The sequence below is a fragment of the Haliotis rufescens genome, unplaced genomic scaffold, assembly GCF_023055435.1.
Source record: "Haliotis rufescens isolate VD_foot unplaced genomic scaffold, xgHalRufe1.0.p SCAF_1, whole genome shotgun sequence".
Classification (NCBI taxonomy): Eukaryota; Metazoa; Mollusca; class Gastropoda; order Lepetellida; family Haliotidae; genus Haliotis; species Haliotis rufescens.
This window is the reverse complement of record NW_025963779.1, coordinates 67728919-67747244: the sequence shown is the minus strand read 5'-3', so window position 1 is coordinate 67747244 and position 18326 is coordinate 67728919. Positions and strand designations below refer to the sequence as shown.

The 18326-nt window shown below is 40.4% G+C and overlaps 1 protein-coding gene across 3 annotated transcripts; it reads left to right on the top strand.

Moving 5' to 3' along the window:
• Positions 1-1922: 1922 nt before the first annotated feature.
• Positions 1923-6938, top strand: LOC124134093. 3 transcript variants are annotated; one of them, XM_046498739.2, is made up of 2 exons: positions 1923-2045; positions 5956-6938. In XM_046498739.2, exon 2 carries the CDS (start codon positions 6048-6050, stop codon positions 6849-6851), a length of 804 nt encoding a protein of 267 aa, XP_046354695.2. In that variant the 5' UTR covers positions 1923-2045; positions 5956-6047; the 3' UTR covers positions 6852-6938. The 3 variants fall into 3 exon arrangements, with proteins under 3 accessions (XP_046354695.2, XP_046354694.2, XP_046354696.2); XM_046498738.2 differs by having other exon boundaries at positions 1944-2118; XM_046498740.2 differs by lacking the exon at positions 1923-2045 and adding an exon at positions 3191-3335.
• The last annotated feature ends 11388 nt before the right edge of the window (positions 6939-18326 follow it).

Here is an 18326-nt window from a genome sequence, read left to right as displayed (position 1 = left end):
CAATCTCATTTTTTAAACCAGATCTTAGTTCTCGCTGACGTAAAACAAAGATCTGAGGACATCCCATTACCGGTCATGTCAAAACGTCCTTTCGCGAACTTTGACCGACTAATGAAATGGCTTACATGAAGTCGACATTAGTCAATCAGAAAGCAGCATTTTCAAGCTATACGGCACTAGTTTCAAACTGGCGACTACGCTTTGAACCACAAATTCTCGATTCAAAATTTAAGATAATGAACCAAAGAATATTCTGGAATGTCTGATAAATGGCCCAGGTTATATGGTAGTACTTACTACGGGCAATTCAAAGTATCTTCCCTTCACATGATTATCCCATAGAAGCAAGAGATAGGCGGATTCAGTCGTAAAGCCCGTAACTGTCGTTCGGAATACCACGTGTTACATTTTGTTAGGTTGCATTGTGTAGAAACACACTCCGACTGTCACACTCCTGATTCATTTCAGAGCTGAGGCAATCTAGACTTGCCAAATCATTCTAGACTTGAGTTGGACTCCTTTTCAATTTATTCTCTAGGGTCTGGGACATAAGACTATTACAATCTATTCAATTCTACAAAGTTGTACATACCCATGAGACGTGCACTTTAAAGTCCCAGTGTGTGCGACGACACATTTGTTTTGAACCTCTCTCCAGTAGTCCCTACAGCTTTCTGTGATATTTGGAGGCTATCACGGGGGTATTCTTTGGGCCATACTTTAAAAAACTTACGGTTTACGAATCGGCCAAACAACATATAAAATGGGGACATGACTAGTAGTGTTATGTTTTTATTCCGCCGACCAGAAATAAGTAAAATGTTATTTAAAAAAACTCATTTAATGTCTCTATCAATATAAATAAACTATCTAAAATACTACAAATAAAGCCTGTTTTTGCAGATCCTTATCCATAATACTAGATGTACTAAGGATTTCGCGATATATTCAGGTTATGCATTTTTGGAAATATGGCTGTATTAGATGTTAGAATTGTATTTTGGGGAGGAAATGACAGACCGATGGTAAGCAAAGAGGTAAGTGTGTATCATTGCATGTCATCGTATCCAAATTGCGTGGATCGATGCTCATGATGTCAATCACTGAATTGTCTGGTCTAGACTCGATTATTTACAGGCTGCCGTCATACAGCTGGAACGTTGCTGAGTGCGGCGTTAAACAAACATTGTGTTGATTGAGTTTTATTTATGCGTAATTAGTCACGTCACAACTCCCGCACGTTGATTTTGAGCAAGCTGGGCGCTTAGGAAGTGTGTTTTTTGTGGGGGTTTTCCTGACAGGAGTCAGTTTTCTTCATCATTTTCGGATAAATATTTCTCTCTCCTTATGAAAACGAGAAAAAGTAACATGAAATGCGATCACGTGCGCGCTTTAACGGGGGTTTGCGATAATTGGTCCTCGCCGATAACTGGTCACTACATCTATATACGTCTTTGGTGTCGGTTAGCAAGGATTATGACAACTTTATAGAGTTACTGTCATCCCTCTGAGTTGAGTTTCTCGCAGGGATCAAAATGTTCGACTTTGATATTGTCAGCAATATTTTATTCATTTCTATGACATTCATTAATATAAGGAAGAGAATTTATGGATGTCAACTACTTTATTATGAGGAACACAACGTTTCGGAGTATATGCTTACTCCATCATCAGGTGAATGAAGGAGTAAGCATATACTCCGAAACATTGTGTTTCTCCAGAGACCATATAATATCTATTATATGGTCTCTGGTTTCTCATAATAAAGAAGTTGACATCCATAAATTCTCTTCCTTATGTTTATCACTTCTAAATGCCTTTCAAAGACCTTCATTAATGTAGTTATCAAGCCTTAAAGTTGACAACTAAAGCAGTAGGCTGCTATTGCAATACAATCTGAATGTTAAAAATGGCCCGAATAGTCAACCCTAGTCACGTGACCACCTATCATGTTTCTCTGTGTGAGACGGTGCGACCTAGTTACACATGGCAAGCTGGCGCATCCTGAACAGAGCGAGCAGAAACCAAGTCTCGAATATTCGCAGGTACTGTCAAAGCCAGAGTACGAGTCTAGGTAGCTTGAGGTGGCGCTAAATGGAGGACCAAAGAGTCAGACGGGTACGTGGTTCATGTGTGACTTCGTTTCGTTGCAGTCTCTGTCGTGTCCGCCCCCAGCATATCAGCGCTATAGTGTAGACACTCGAACATGTCAGGGAAATATTGATCCTCGCTATACCGCGATTGTATGTTGTACTTTCCTAAAAATGAGGCTGCCAACCACCTTTTGGTACACGGGATTTGGGAGGTCTATTCAGAGGGTGTCAGGGAATCCGCAGTGTGGTACGCGAAACGAAAAATAAATTTTATTGTATTTGGAAGGCAGATATTCAACATGAAACAAGCATGATCGTGTACGTAAATAATTTTTTCGGTATTCTTTTTTCAATTTTTTTTTTCCATAACTTAGCTTCAAATGGCACCCTTTTTCTAAATGCTTTTGAGATTTGTGTTAAGTAGTATTCAGGATTCAGGGATGAGCAGTGACACACAAGAGTGAAAAATTCGATGGTATTTGGCATTCAGGGGAGGAGGGTGTTGCACATGGCACGTACCCCCCTTAATGTATGAGTAACTAGGAGGTATAGTAGTCATGCGTTTTATATGCATCCTTTGTAAAATTATGCCAATTCAGTATATTGATATAATAATAAATGTCAAAGCTTCCAGACCTAAGCGTTCTCTCCGCTATTGCGCCTACTTGTATAGACGGCCCCACTTTGTCAGTCGTATTTGCTGAATAATGGCAAATCTATATCTTCATGCCATCCATAACGTGTGTCTGCCTAGCAACTAACATCGGCTGTTACCTTCAGTTTCTAGTATTTCCATTTCACGTCTACTCAGATTATTGATAGCTTGAAAAATGTAAACGATCACGTCATAACGCTCATGACACTGTGTTGAAATCTAGGTGAGTTGTTTTGCAATGTCCAGCTAGTGAGGTGAGTGAGTTGGGGTTTTAACGCCGCTTTTAACAGTATTCCAGTTATATCACGGAGTGTCAGCTTAATGTGGGAGGAAAGCCCGAAGTGATGCAGGTCTCAGACGTTTACCACTTCGGTGAAACCCACGAGCACGGGTATGGTGCTGACAAACCTAGGAACATAATCGGGGCGAACCGGGATTCGAACCCACAATCATAGGCTTCTGGCGTGCCCAAGGGACGAGCTAGTGAGGATGTGTGTTTGTCTATATGATTGGCAAGGGTTGGTCCTGTCAACAACTCAGCTCAAGGTGGAGGACGGACATTGAATAAACCTCCGGGGATATTGTGAGTAAGTATCTAGCCACACAATGAAGGGATAATGTCTGTATCTAGCCACACAATGAAGGGATATTGTCAGTAAGTATCTAGCCACACAATGAAGGGATAATGTCTGTATTTAGCCACACAATGAAGGGATATTGTCAGTAAGTATCTAGCCACACAATGAAGGGATAATGTCTGTATCTAGCCACACAATGAAGGAATATTGTCAGTAAATATCAAGCCCAACAATGAAGGGATATTATCAGTAAGTATCTAGCCCAACAATGTAGGGATATTGTCAATAGGTATCTAGCCCGATTTTGAAGGGATATTGTCAGTAAGTATCTAGCCAAAAAATGAAGGCATATTATCAGTAAGTATCTAGCCCAACAATGAGGGGATACTGTCAGTAAGTATCTAGCCCACAATGAAGGGATATTGTCAGTAAATATCTAGCCCGATTATGAAGGGATATTGTCAGTAAGTATCTAGCCCGCCATGAAGGGATATTAATAGTAAATATCTAGCCTGACAATGAGGGGATACTGTCAGTAAGTATGTAGCCCACAATGAAGGGATATTGTCAGTAAGTATCTAGCCCACAATGAAGGGATATTATCAGTAAGTATCTAGCCTGACAATGAGGGGATACTGTCAGTAAGTATCTAGCCCGATTATGAAGGGATATTGTCAGTAAGTATCTAGCCACACAATGAAGGGATATTGTCAATAAATATCTAGCCCGATTATGAAGGGATATTGTCAGTAAGTATCTAGCCCAACAATGAAGGGATATTGTCAGTAAATATCTAGCCTGATTATGAAGGGATATTGTCAGTAAGTATCTAGCCCACAATGAAGGGATATTATCAGTAAATATCTAGCCTGACAATGAGGGGATACTGTCAGTAAGTATCTAGCCCACAATGAGAGGATACTGTCAGTAAGTATCTAGCCCGATTATGAAGGGATATTGTCAGTAAGTATCTAGCCACACAATGAAGGGATATTGTCAATAAATATCTAGCCCGATTATGAAGGGATATTGTCAGTAAGTATCTAGCCCAACAATGAAGGGATATTGTCAGTAAATATCTAGCCTGATTATGAAGGGATATTGTCAGTAAGTATCTAGCCAAACAATGAAGGCATATTGTCAATAGGTATCTAGCCCAACAATGAAGGGATATTATCGGTAAGTATCTAGCCCAATAATGAAGGGATATTGTCAATAAATATCTAGCCCGATTATGAAGGGATATTGTCAGTAAGTATCTAGCCCAACAATGAAGGGATATTATCAGTAAATATCTAGCCTGATTATGAAGGGATATTGTCAGTAAGTATCTAGCACCACAATGAAGGGATATTGTAAGTAAGTATCTAGCCCCACAATGAAGGGATATTGTCAGTAAGTATCTAGCCTAACAATGAAGGGATATAATCAGTAAGTATCTAGCCCAACAATGAGGGGATACTGTCAGTAAGTATCTAGCCCACAATGAAGGGATCTTGTCAGTAAGTATCTAGCCCAACAATGAAGGGATATTATCAGTAAGTATCTAGCCCAACAATGAGGGGATATTGTCAGTAAGTATCTAGCCCACAATGAAGGGATATTGTCAGTAAGTATCTAGCCTGACAATGAGGGGATACTGTCAGTAAGTATCTAGCCCAACAATGAAGGGATATTATCAGTAAGTATCTATCCCAACAATGAAGGGATATTGTCAGTAAGTATCTTGCCCACAATGAAGGGATATGTTCAGTAAGTATCTAGCCCAACAATGAAGGGATATTGTCAGTAAGTATCTAGCCTGCAATGAAGGGATATTGTCAGTATCTAGCCCACAATGAAGGGATATTGTCAGTAAATATCTAGCCCGATTATGAAGGGATATTGTCAGTAAGTATCTAGCCCACAATGAAGGGATATTATCAATAAATATCTAGCCTGACAATGAGGGGATACTGTCAGTAAGTATGTAGCCCACAATGAAGGGATATTGTCAGTTAGTATCTAGCCCACAATGAAGGGATATTATCAGTAAGTATCTAGCCTGACAATGAGGGGATACTGTCAGTAAGTATCTAGCCCACAATGAGGGGATACTGTCAGTAAGTATCTAGCCCACAATGAAGGGATATTATCAGTAAGTATCTAGCACCACAATGAAGGGATATTGCCAGTAAGTATCTAGCCCACAATGAAGGGATATTGTCAGTAAGTATCTGGCCCACAATGAAGGGATATTGTCAGTAAGTATCTAGCCCACAATGAAGGGACATTGTCAGTAAGTATCTAGCCTGACAATGAGGGGATACTGTCAGTAAGTGTCTATCCCAGAATGAAGGGATGCTGTCAGTATCTAGCCCACAACGAAGGGATATTGACAATAAATATCTAGCCCCACAATGAATACCGAAAGAAAATCTTGAATACCCAGTATGATTTATAACCTGGGAATAAATACTCAGTGGCTCAGATAATGCTCTCTGGGGATTGTACCCAGCAAAGTATGTCCACAAGAGCCTGTGCCAGGCCCGTAGAAGCAGCCCCTGTGTTTGTTTACGTGTGTTAGCACCTGTTTTCACACTGTCGTTAATTATCAGATATATCAACCGTCGTTCTGTGTCTGTTGCAGGTGAATACGTGGCTTGTGGGGAAGATTATGCAATAACCTCTGAACTTTGAACAAGAAACCGTGTCAGGGCCATTCAACATACAGATTAAACCATGAGACCATTAGGATTGTGTGGATCGTATCGCATCAGCCAATCACTGCCGGTGGCTCTTGCTTTGACAGAGCCAATCACGACGGTTCTCCTATCTCCCCTCCTAGTGGACTTGTATTCCCGCCCCGAGGTCATACTGAGTTGCAACAAACATTACGTCTTGTTTGTGGATTGTGTGTTCGTTATCACCACGATATGCAGCTTATTAGCTGTAGCATTTTGCATGAGCAATATTATTCGCCTATCGCCCAGGACAAACAAAGACATTGTGAAAAATTTGAAAAGTGCCTTCGTCATCACGTCAGTACTGAACCTCGTTATGACATGGACGTTTCTCTCCGGAATTTCCCGAGATGAGCCGTCAGATGAAATGGACGATGAGAGTTGCCAGTATTGGTCGATGAAACAAATGGCCCGCTCAATAGGGCTGAAGTCTCTCATTCCACAAGTCGTAATGTGCATTACCATCTTACTTTCTTCAACATTCCTTTGTCTTAACCGACTCAAAACAGGCATCTCTGAGGAGGGGAAGGATTCGTCCAATCAGAACATCGCAAAGGATATAGTTTTGCCTCTGTTATCAACTTTACTATTTCAAGTCTTCTATTTCATATTGCGGTTGTCGATGTCGCGCTGCACGTGTGGCTGGTTCACGCTGCTGTCGCGGAGGATGGGGAGCACGCTGGAGCTGTGTTGGATCAAGTCTATGTTTGTGGTCTCTTCACAAATTCTCTGTACTTTCTACTTGAGGCGTCGGGAACAGTCTCACCTATTCAATGGCCACCATCATCAGACAAACAGTTGAGAAACATGGACCAGTAACTCAACCCCCATTGCGCGGATATAGTCGGATTACCAAAGAACATAACAGAGTTAATAAAAAAAAAAGAATTCTTATATGACCTTCGTTAAGTCTGTTTTGTGGTCTATATACATGGAAAGCTTGGCACCACGTGCGCAAGTAGCTCCACAGGGGGGGGGGGGGGGGGGGGGGGGGCGGACACCAGAAATGGGCTTCACACATTGTACCCATGTCGGGAATCGAACCCGGGCGAACACTTTAACCGCTTGGCCACCCGACCGCCCCTCCAACGCTTGGTCAACGGTGATGAGAGGTGTCAGTACACGAGACTACACATTTTTATCCTTAATTACCCAACACAGAATACCACATAAGTAAGTAAAACGCTATCTTTATAATTGGATTTCTTATTACCAAGTCCACGTTTTTATTCCAGGGCCATAGGGACGTTGGGGTAGCCTAGTGGTTAAAGCGGTCGCTTTTCACGCCGAAGACCCGGGTTCGATTCCCCATATGAGTACAATGTGTGAAGCCCATTGTAGTATCACCCGCATGAATATTGCTTTAAAAAAGGGCGTAATACCATACTCCTTCACTTCAGTGTCGTAAGCAATATGGAAATATTGAGCTGAGGCTATAATATGAAAACACAAACATGGATACTATCTGCTTGTCCAAGAAGCTATATTTAAAGAAAACTGTGAACCACGGCCTGATGCAAATTTTCTACATAGATCTAGACGTCATCAAAACGATACGTGAAAATTATGTACCAAATTGGTAGGACAGATTAACTATTTTAATTTGAAAGAAACCTCTTCATATAGTATACATCATACAGCTGTGTGTTAAATTAGCTATGGTCGCCATTTCGCCAAGTCTACCCCCTCCGTTTTAACAGTGTCTACGTTATTTAGACGTCCTTAACATCAATTTGTGCCTTCCCTGTCCCGAAGAGCCTAAGTCAACGCATGGGAGTCATTTTCAATGTTGTTTATGATGTGCACATAGGGGAAATAGTTGATCAACTCAAAGGTCAGAAGGTCAATGAGGCTAATTGGGAAGGTGAGGTGAGGTGAGGTGAAATGGGGTTTAACCCCCTGGATGCCAGAGGGACATATATGTCCTTCCTCTACAACCCTCACTTTGAAGTCGAATAAAATTCAAAATACATCACCAACACAAATACACTTCACAATTTTGAATAAGGTGGGACATTTCCTGTTCTGTGATATCATCCACTGGCATTTTAGGCCAAGCAAAAGTACTGAAAATGACCTCTGAAAAATAGGTACATTGTAAATGTCGCCATTTTTTACACATTACTAAATCACCGCTCACGGCGTTATTTACAGCATGTTTTGAAATCTATATTTAGGATATCTACTCGGAGAAATGAATTTCAAAAATAGCATATTAGTGATCACGGGTATCTGTCTTTTATGAAAACACCAATGATCATTCCAAAACGTCTCCAATAACCCGAAAATCGTTTAGAATGTTTTGGAAAATACGCAAACACGAACGCCGAAGTGAACTTTCCGCCATATTGGCTAGTGTTTACAAAATCACGTTTCGGGTACACCGGTTATGAGGCGCCTGTAACATCGCGTATATGTCAAACTTAGCTGCCATGAACACATCCTTGAAATCCTCATACATTTTAGGATCAAATGACCAATGGTCTCTGTCACCAATACAAAGTGGCTGGATGAAATCAAGCAAAATATGTTAGTTGTGAAAACGAACGCTGTCCTCGAAAAACTGCACTTGTTTGAAATGTAAACAAAGCAAAAATTCAGATTTTACACAGTGTAGAATTTTCTCCTATTTTGAGCTATCCATTCGTCTATTCGTTCAAGATATAGGCTCAACATTTTCAGAATATGCATGGGAAGAGAATCGTAGGAAGAATTAGGGAATTTCAAATAGATACATTGCAATGATTTGATATTTTCAACAGAAGTTGTCAAAGTTACCGTTCTGGTTGACGCCATGACTGACGCAAAATCACGCACAACGACAACGGTATTTATCGGAATTTCTGACTATTTCCGTTTGTTTCAATGAAAATTATGACAACAAACAACAGTACATAGATTGTCAGAATGTTTCTGATTACTTACATGTCACATTTATGTTTATACGATCCCTGAATCAACGAAAGTCCCCTGGTACAATCCCGCGTACTGTTGACAGTGTACACGCCATTTTGTAAAAGTGGGTCACAGGTAGTGATGTCATACGTCAACATTGTTGTACATATTTGGTAATTTCATTGAGGTGAAGGTCCTTGAATGAGAGTGCACACGATCATTGTATCATGCTGTCTACAGTTTCAGTTATGGTGTATATTTTGCATGTCTTTTATACATTTTTTCATTCACACAATTAATTTCACTTTGGATATTTGTCAATGTTCAAAATGAAATCATACGTACATATAGGCCACAACATGTATGAAGGAACCTTTGATAATCTCCTGTTTGTTTGAACATTGTTTACATAAGAATGTGCATGATAGGTTTATAGTGTCGACTACGATATTTCTTATTTCCTTTGGACAAGTGTTACAAGATGAAGTGTAAATGTAACTGCAGCATGTACGTATTTCTTTGGATGTGTAATAAGTCAATATTATAAGATCATATAACCAATGTCCATGAATAGACGTTTCATTTTATTTTATAACTAAAACTGATTATATTACTTTAACAAAATGGATAATATTTTTCGGTAAAATATTTGCACACATTTCTATAATGTCTTGGTCTTGGAATTGTCTTTTATGTCGTTAGATACAGAGAAAAGTGATATCTAACGATTCGCCAGGTGCGCGTTAGTCACAAACAATTTACGAATTATTCCTCTCGTTTTGCATTATATAATCAATGGTTTCATTCTTTTGTCAATATTGTGATCACAGGATAGTAAACAGTTTACTTTATTTCTCCAGGAATTGTAAAATGTATAAAACACATGCCAGGTACCCTGTTGGTTCAACCGTATACGATTATCCTGATAATTCTATACCAATAGAGCTTTCTTTGCATCTTTTATTGTGTAAGAAATAATAACATAATAATGAACAAATATATGTCCAATATTGAATATATGTTTGGTTGTTTTGAAATATTCTTTTGGGAATTTTATTACGTAAATTTATGCTAAACAGGTGCGTGTCTTGTCCAATTAAGATACACGATAAACTATCTAATTGTTTACATATTCAAGACATTATTAGCTTGGTGAGAGCAGTAATTTTATGTTGTGTCGGAAAAGCGTCAAATTCCGTTCCACACATCGAGATTTTCCATACCATGAACGAAGATTAGGGGAGATATATATTAATCAAAATACCAGTGTCGTCTTTTTCCGACGTTATCAAAGACATAAAACCAGCCATGACGTCAAAAGGAATGGTTTTATTTTTAGAGTATTTCATTACATTTGATGATAAGGCTTGTGCTCCATTAATAATGATGCAACATAAGTCAAATTACACTTACACAATCAGGAGAATGTTGGAATCTAAGGACTAAGTTATAGGTTAGATAAGGCCATCCATTTCTCTATTAACTCCTTTTTAATGAAGTACGATTTCATAATTTCTTATGGGTATATTTTATAACTAAACGTGTACAGTTTCAATATCGATATTTGTGTTGGAATAGTTTGGTTCCTCCTGAACAAAACACCACGAAAATACATTGTCCTTACCCACAGCTAATTCTCACCAAGTGACCTGAGTTACAACAAACTAGAGCTAAGCATAGCGGAGTTATGTCCCCTTTTCTTTGTACGCGTGTAACCTCTCTGTCACCTTTTGACGTCATAGAGAAAAAGCAGTTTTCGTCATTTACGGCATGCTATTTTTGGAATTGAATGTATGTCGTTATACAAACGCATATAACTCCATTTGATATGTAGTTATGTCCTTCAGATATTAGGCAGTATTTTGTTCGCTCACAGTTTCCGTAAAGCTTCTTAATTAAAAAAATTGTCGCACAGTACTTTTATCGGTGTACGATAAAAAGCGGAGAAATTTACTGTTTTTCAACGCAGAATATATTCTCGGACAACACTTAGGAGTGTCTTTTTTTGTAAACCGGTTTGATATTTACAGTTAAATTTACACCATCAAATAGGAAATTTAATATTCTTCATCTCTGCGTAATTTTATAGCCAGAGGTAGATCCAGTGCCGCGTGAGCGCAATTCTCGCACAACCTTCACTTTTCCGATCTTAGGAAAATGTGCGTCAGAAAAAAAACTCGGCATCCAGAGGGTTAACGTCGCGTCCAAGATTATTGCACTTATATAGCGACGTGCGTGTGCGTGCGTGCGTGTGTGTGTGTGTGTGTGTGTGTGTGTGTGTGGCTGCTTGTACTAGTCCGGACTGATGCCGATATATAGTGCTGGCTAACTGAGATACCATGTCGCAGTTTAACATGAATACCCCCCAACACAGTATAATGACACCGAGCCGACAAGTCCTTGTTTTAGCCCCTTAATGCCGAACGCAAGGCAGGGTAACAACAAGGATAATCTTTTAACGTCTTTTGGTATGACGCGGCCTGGGATAGAACCCCGGACCCTCTGCCCTCCGGGCGGACGCTCTGCCACTAGACCACGGAGGCGGTCGATGGTTCACCTTTAGCCTCAGTGCAAAAGTATTTTTTCTTGATGTGTCCAGAGACTATATACAGATATATGGTCTCTCATGTGTCAAATGATATCTTGAATAATTGCATGTTGATATAAGGGTAACGCTATTTTTCAGGGCATTATCATTTGCAGAAGCCCGAGGTTTTCCATTAACTGCCCGACGAAGGAGGGCAGTTGAAAAGACCGAGGGCTTCTGCAAATGATAATGCCCTGAAAAATAGCGTTACCGTTATTATAGCTAAAATGGATGGAATTTGTTATCAAATAAAAAGAAACAACAATGTCGATTTTGAAACATTTACTGCAATCAACACGAATGTCACTGACCCACTTTTACAAATATGGAAACGTCATAGAACAAACCGGATGACGTCACTATAATGCGTGACGTCACCTATCCCTATCCTATGACGTCACCTAACAACGGGCGTGATAATGGCCCGTCGTCAAGTAATATGAGGGCATTATCAAGTTACAGTGGCCCGCTCATTTCTGATAACATGCGGGCGTTTTTATGATAATTCTATCCATTTTAGCTATAATAAAGAATAATGGATAATGCACTCGTCTTCCTTACTATGTGTGGGCACGGGTGGCCCAGTCGTCTAAAGCGCCGCCATTCGCTGTGCATGGTTGCGTCCCTTGGACACGCGAGAAACCTATGATTGTGGGTTCGACTCCCGGTTCGCCCCGATTATGTTTCTAGGTTTGTCAGCACCATACCCTTGCTCGTGGGTTTCATCAAAGTGGTAAACATCTAAGACCTGCATCACGTCGGGCTTTCCTCCCACATTAAGCTGCCACGCCGTGATATAACTGGAATACTGTTAAAAGCGGCGTTAAACCCAACTCACTCAATCCTCACTATCTTGCACTAAAACACCTTATAATCCTGTCCTGGAACCCTCAGTCACATGTAGATCACCTTAAACGGTTTTTCACAACTGCCAGATATCATTTGCGTTCAGGAAACGTTTATTATGACCTGAAGTATTTTTAAAAAAAACGGTTATACCTGGTTGGTACAAGACAGAATAACTAGTGATCCTAATGTGAAACAATCCCTGTAGAGGAGGTTGGGCTATGTTGGTTGAATCTGATGTGTATTTCAAGGAACATACATTACCACAAACAGTTTTTGAAGCTAATCCGGTAAAAATATATTATGTTGATAAAAAAATATTTCATAAATAATATACAACACTAGAAATCTAAGTGTGAATGATAAAGACAATTGTTAAGGCATCTGATGGCCCATACTTCATTTGTGGTGAATTCAACAGTCATAGTGAATTGTGTGGCAGTGATAAATTATATATCAAGGGAACAGTTGTAGAATCTCTTTTGAATGAAGCTGATCTAGTTATCCCGAACAACAGAAAAATGACCGGAATGGATCTTGGAAGGTGGATCTTTTCTCCTTTGGAGCTATTTATCGTTTCCTCTTCAATGGCAAATAAGTGCAACTGAGATGTTTTCCAAGATGATGCACTTCGTAGGGATCATTTCCCAGTGTTTGCAGACATCCAGGTGAGTCCACTGCGTACCTGGATGGAAGCTTAAAAGGTAAATTGGGTTGACGTTTCCGCTCTGTGATGAACATATCACTCTTGACTTGATCAATGATGATAATGATATCCTCAGTGGACATATTACTATACAGATTGTTGAAATATCGGATGGTTCCTTTGGAATGTCGTGTGCGAATGTACAATATTATAGCTAAAATAGATAGAATTATCATCAAACCGCCCGCATGTTATCAAAAATGAGCGGGCCACTGTAACTTGATAATGCCCTCACATTGCTTGACGACGGGCCATTATCACGCCCGTTGTCAGGTGACGTCATAGGATAGGGATAGGAGACGTCACGTTCAATAGTGACGTCATCTGGTTTGTTCTATGACGTTTCCATTGTAAGTTGGTCAGTGACATTCGTGTTGATTGCAGTAAATGTTTCAAAACCGATATTGTTGTTTCTTTTTATTTGATAACAAATTCCATCCATTGTAGCTATAATAACGGTAACGCTATTTTTCAGGGCATTATCATTTGAAGAAGCCCTCGGTCTTTTCAACTGCCCTCCTTCGTCGGGCAGTTAATGGAAGACCTCGGGCTTCTGCAAATGATAATGCCCTGAAAAACAGCGTTACCGTTATATTATAGCTAAAATGGATAGAATTATCATTAAACCGCCCGCACGTTATCAGAAATGAGCGGGCCACTGTAACTTGATAATGCCCTCATATTACTTGACGACGGGCCATTATCACGCCCGTTGTTAGGTGACGTCATAGGGTTGAGAAAATGACGTCACGCATTATAGTGACGTCATCTGGTTTGTTCTATGATGTTTCCATATTTGTAAAATGTGGTCAGTGACATTCGTGTTGATTGCAGTAAATTTTTCAAAACCGATATTGTTGTTTCTTTTTATTTGATAACAAATTCCATCCATTTTAGCGATAATAACGGTAACGCTCTTTTTCAGGGCATTATCATTTGCAGAAGCCCTCGGTCTTTTCAACTGCCCTCCTTCGTCGGGCAGTTAATGAAAAACCTCGGGCTTCTGCAAATGATAATGCCCTGAAAAATAGCGTTACCCTTATATTAACATCCAGCCTTAGACTCCAAACCCTGAAGGAACAAGGAATGTGAAAAGCCTACAGGACAAGGAAATGAGCTCACAACAGTCAACTCGTGTTAGGACTGCTACCAAGCGTTCAAGCGGGCGGTCCTTCATCTCGACATTGAATAGGTTTACCCCATGTAAGTCCATTTGGTGTAGAATGAAGGGTATTATTGGTAAAAATAACAGAATTATTCCTGGCATGTGCATAACGGGCCACATAGTGACGATATAGTCAGAAATATGGTACTATCGAAAGACAATTGTGTCTAAATAAAATACATAAATGGTCTTTAGAAAACGGTTTTAAATTTTCAAATCTATAACAAATTTTATTCACTTTTGTAGAAAATACAGACCTCAATGAGATCCAGAACTAGTTTTGAATAGCAGTCCTATTAAGGTTGTCAACGAGGCAAAGTTCTTGGGTCTAATGTTTGACAGCCATTTTACCTTTTAAAAAATAGATGCCCAAAGGCCCTTGATTTTCTGAAAGTCGTGTCGAATTCAAAGTGGGTTGGGGATCAGAAAACCCGATCACTTATTCGCTCTAAACAAGATGATGGCTCCATCGTCTATGGTGGAACCTGTAAAAGAAATTGAATATTATTGGATACTATTCATCATCAAGGAATGGGGTTTTGTCTTGGTGCCTTCAGAACTTCTCCCGTCAAGTGCCTATATGTGGAAGCTGATTAGCCATCCCAGAAGCAACGTCGCATAAAAATAGCCTTGCAATATGTCATTTAGGAGATAAACCTACTGTGTTTTGAAATTTGATGTACTCCCACTTTAGAATAGATACCTCTTTATTATAATTTGGAACCGAGCGCTTTAGCCAACTAATTTATCAACAACAATAAAATGAATTAAGAAACACATGATACTTACGAATTTTATATTTCCAGATGGATCCAAGGATGGTGACGCTGTTGCATCGCCACTGTCATTGGATCCAGGACTATATCATCCACATTACCTGATAACTGTTCTATTTTCACAGCATGGGAAAATTCAATTTTAACAGCTCTAAAGTATGTCAGTAAACATACAAAATATTAGAAGCTTATAATATTTTCAGATTCTCTTTTGTGCCTACAGGCTATTCATAACATGGCATGTTAGCATAAACTTTTAATCGAAATTGTTAAATTACAAAATGAACTTGCTACTGGCCAATACGACATCATCTTTTGTTGGTTACCAAGCCATGTTAGCATCACTGGTAACACAATGGCTGCTGCTGCTTAAACAGCACTCAACAGATATGTGACACAAATTGTTCATCTTTCCGAGGCAAGGGCGTTAACTGACTATAAACTTCCAGTTTCCACCCTTGCAGAACTAGGCTGGAATTATTGAGTACTATTTTGGCTGGACTAATGACTCTATGCATAGTCCAATGAAAATCGCGTAACGAAATCAACACCCGGTTCGTAAGATGCCGTAGAGATTTCGATCGAGTTCAGGATTTGCCATGCATGTGTACCGTCAACTTATCGTCAACAGAAAATTTCCAAATCGTTTCATGTTTTAATCATTGTGCTCACGTGATTTGATGCACTTCGCGAAGGAAGACCCGTTTACTTACAATATAGACCTTGATTATCGAACAGATCGTCTTGACTGAAGCAAACACAAGTGAAATCAGATGTGGACTCTGATTGGCCAATAGGATGGACAAAGAAGGGACATAATTCGTAATAACCACTGGTGGCGCTACAATCGAATCCAGAAATTCAGGCCTAGTTCGGCAAGGGTTGAAACTGGACGTTTACAGTCAGTTAACTCTCTTGCCTCGGGAAGATACCACTTCTAATCCAATTTAGTGTCATAAGATGTGACATCAGATATCTTATGCAAAAGAAGTGGGACACCAAAGTGGGTATAAATAATTTAGATGAAATAAAACCAAATATCGGTTACACCTGCTTGGGTTGTCAGTCCAGATTTGAAGAGGTCATGATACGATAGTCGTATTGGCCATAGCAGATATACACATGAACATTTGTCGAAAGGTGAGGATCCTCTATTTTACATCCCTTGTCATAAGAGAGTTACATTTAGGTATGTCCTGCTTGACTGTATTGATTTTTGCCATCACAAGGGATACATATTTCAAATCATCATCTATCAGGTAGCTTTTTAATAGTATTAGTTCTCATTTAATTACTGGGTTTTTTTTACAGGAAGTTGAATTTCTTGAAAAAAATTATTAACATGTTTTGTATAAAATCTAAACGTCGTTTTAAAATAGGAAGATTAAATTTGCAACTGAGATTGTTAGTGGCTGTGTTCTTGGGGGGGGTTAAAGTACTGTAAAAGTATTGTCCCCCTGGGAGTGTGCGTAAGTTCCACATCCTTCAAAGTACATTTCAGTCTACTCCATTTTTAATCGTAGTATATTTGTAAGAGATGGTATAAATCCTGCTGGATACCGTGCAGAAAGCAAAAGTATTGTAAGTCCCTACGGTCCCTAGTATGGTGGTTATTATTCTCTGGTTATTTTACTGTTGTGGAAGTGGAGAAGGGGCGTGAAGAGGAGGAGGGGCGTGAAGAGGAAGAAGGGCGTGTAGAGAAGGAGGGGCGTGAAGGGGAGGAGGGGCGTGAAGAGGAGAAGGGGCGTTAAGAGGAATATGGACGTGAAGGGAAGGAGGGGCGTGATGAGGAGAAGGGCGTGAAGAGAAGGAGGGGCGAGAAGAGGAGGAAGAGCATGAAGAGGAAGGTGGACGTGAAGGGGAGAAGGACCGTGAAGAGGAAAAGGGGCGTTAAGAGGGTGATGGACGTGAAGGGGAGTAGGGGTGTGAGGAGGAGAAGGGGCGTGAAGGGAAAAAGGGTCGCGAAGAGGAGAAGGGGTGTGAAGAGGAAGATGGATGTGAAAAGAAGGGGCGTGAAGAGGAAGAAGGGCGTGAAGAGAAGGGGCGTAAAGAGGAAGATGGACGTGGGGAGGAGAAGAGGGGAGAAGGGGCGTGAGGAGGAGAAGTGACGTGAAGGGGGCGTGAGGAGGAGAAGGGGTTAAGAGGAAGATGAGCGTAAAGGGGAGGAGGGGGTGGGGTGGAGAAGGGGCGTGAAGGGGAGAAGGGGCGTGAATAGGAGGAGGGACGTGAAGAGGAGAAGGGGCGTGAGGAGGAGAAGGGACGTGAATAGGAGGAGAAAGGACGTGAGGGGGAGAAGGGGCGTGCAGGAGAGGAGGGGCGTGAAGAGGAGAAGGGGCGTGAAGGAGAGGAGGGACGTGAGGGGGAGAAGGGGCGTGGATAGAAGAGAAAGGACGTGAGGGGATGAAGGGGCGTGAATATGAGGAGGAAGAAAGACGTGACGTAGAGGAGGGATTGTCTGTTTTCTGTGTCTCTGCATCTTATCATATCTAGAAAAGTGTCTCCTACATTCTGGACAAGATGTGGACTCCATGGTGACTTGAGTAGCACAGGGCCTCAGTAAAAAGTCCCTGCTATTTTGGATGGTGCCGGTTTCGTTGTTTCTGACGGCCCTACCTGTGCTGGTAGAGAAACAGTTTTCTTGTGTGTGAGCATGGCGTCTATTCTCGAAAATAATCCCCTCCCGCAGAATATGGTACCTTCTTCTCCATGGTGCCTCAAAGGTGATTTCGTCCGTCTTATTACATTTTTTCAACTCACTCTCGATCCTCTTAACAACAGAATGTATCACAGATTTTATTTCAAATGTAGGTTGTCCTCGAGTTGACCACTTCACTTTTCTTTGTTTGGTCTTTTTCAGGTTTTTTTCACTTGTTGAAAATATATCTCAGGACAGAGAGATGGATCTTTTAACCAGGACGCCTTCCCCTCACAGCATCTTCCCCTACAAAGCGTTGACCATGTTTTATAGTCTGTCGTCATTACCTTCCCCTAAAAAAACAACAACCCCAGTTATAACATCGATATGAGAATTACTTCCCAAAAAGGAGATGGACATTTTGGTTCTAAATGAAGTACCACCAGTGTAAACTTAGAACACTGTTTTAAAAAAAATAAATTACAACATAAACATGAAGTATCGAGCACCTTCTCCCCGTTAGCCCGAAGGAGTGAGGTGCACATGTCCTCCCATTTTATTTCATCCATGAGGCAGTGTAGATACTGACGAATTATCCCGTGGCCATGATTAACTAAAGACCCATGAAAAAAAGAAACAAAATCTTTCCAGTGTCAGGATCTGCATC

What these genes read in the sequence shown, in the direction of transcription:
- LOC124134093 (XM_046498739.2), top strand. Translation starts at nt 6,048, where the DNA reads ATGAGACCATTAGGATTGTGTGGATCGTATCGCATCAGCCAATCACTG.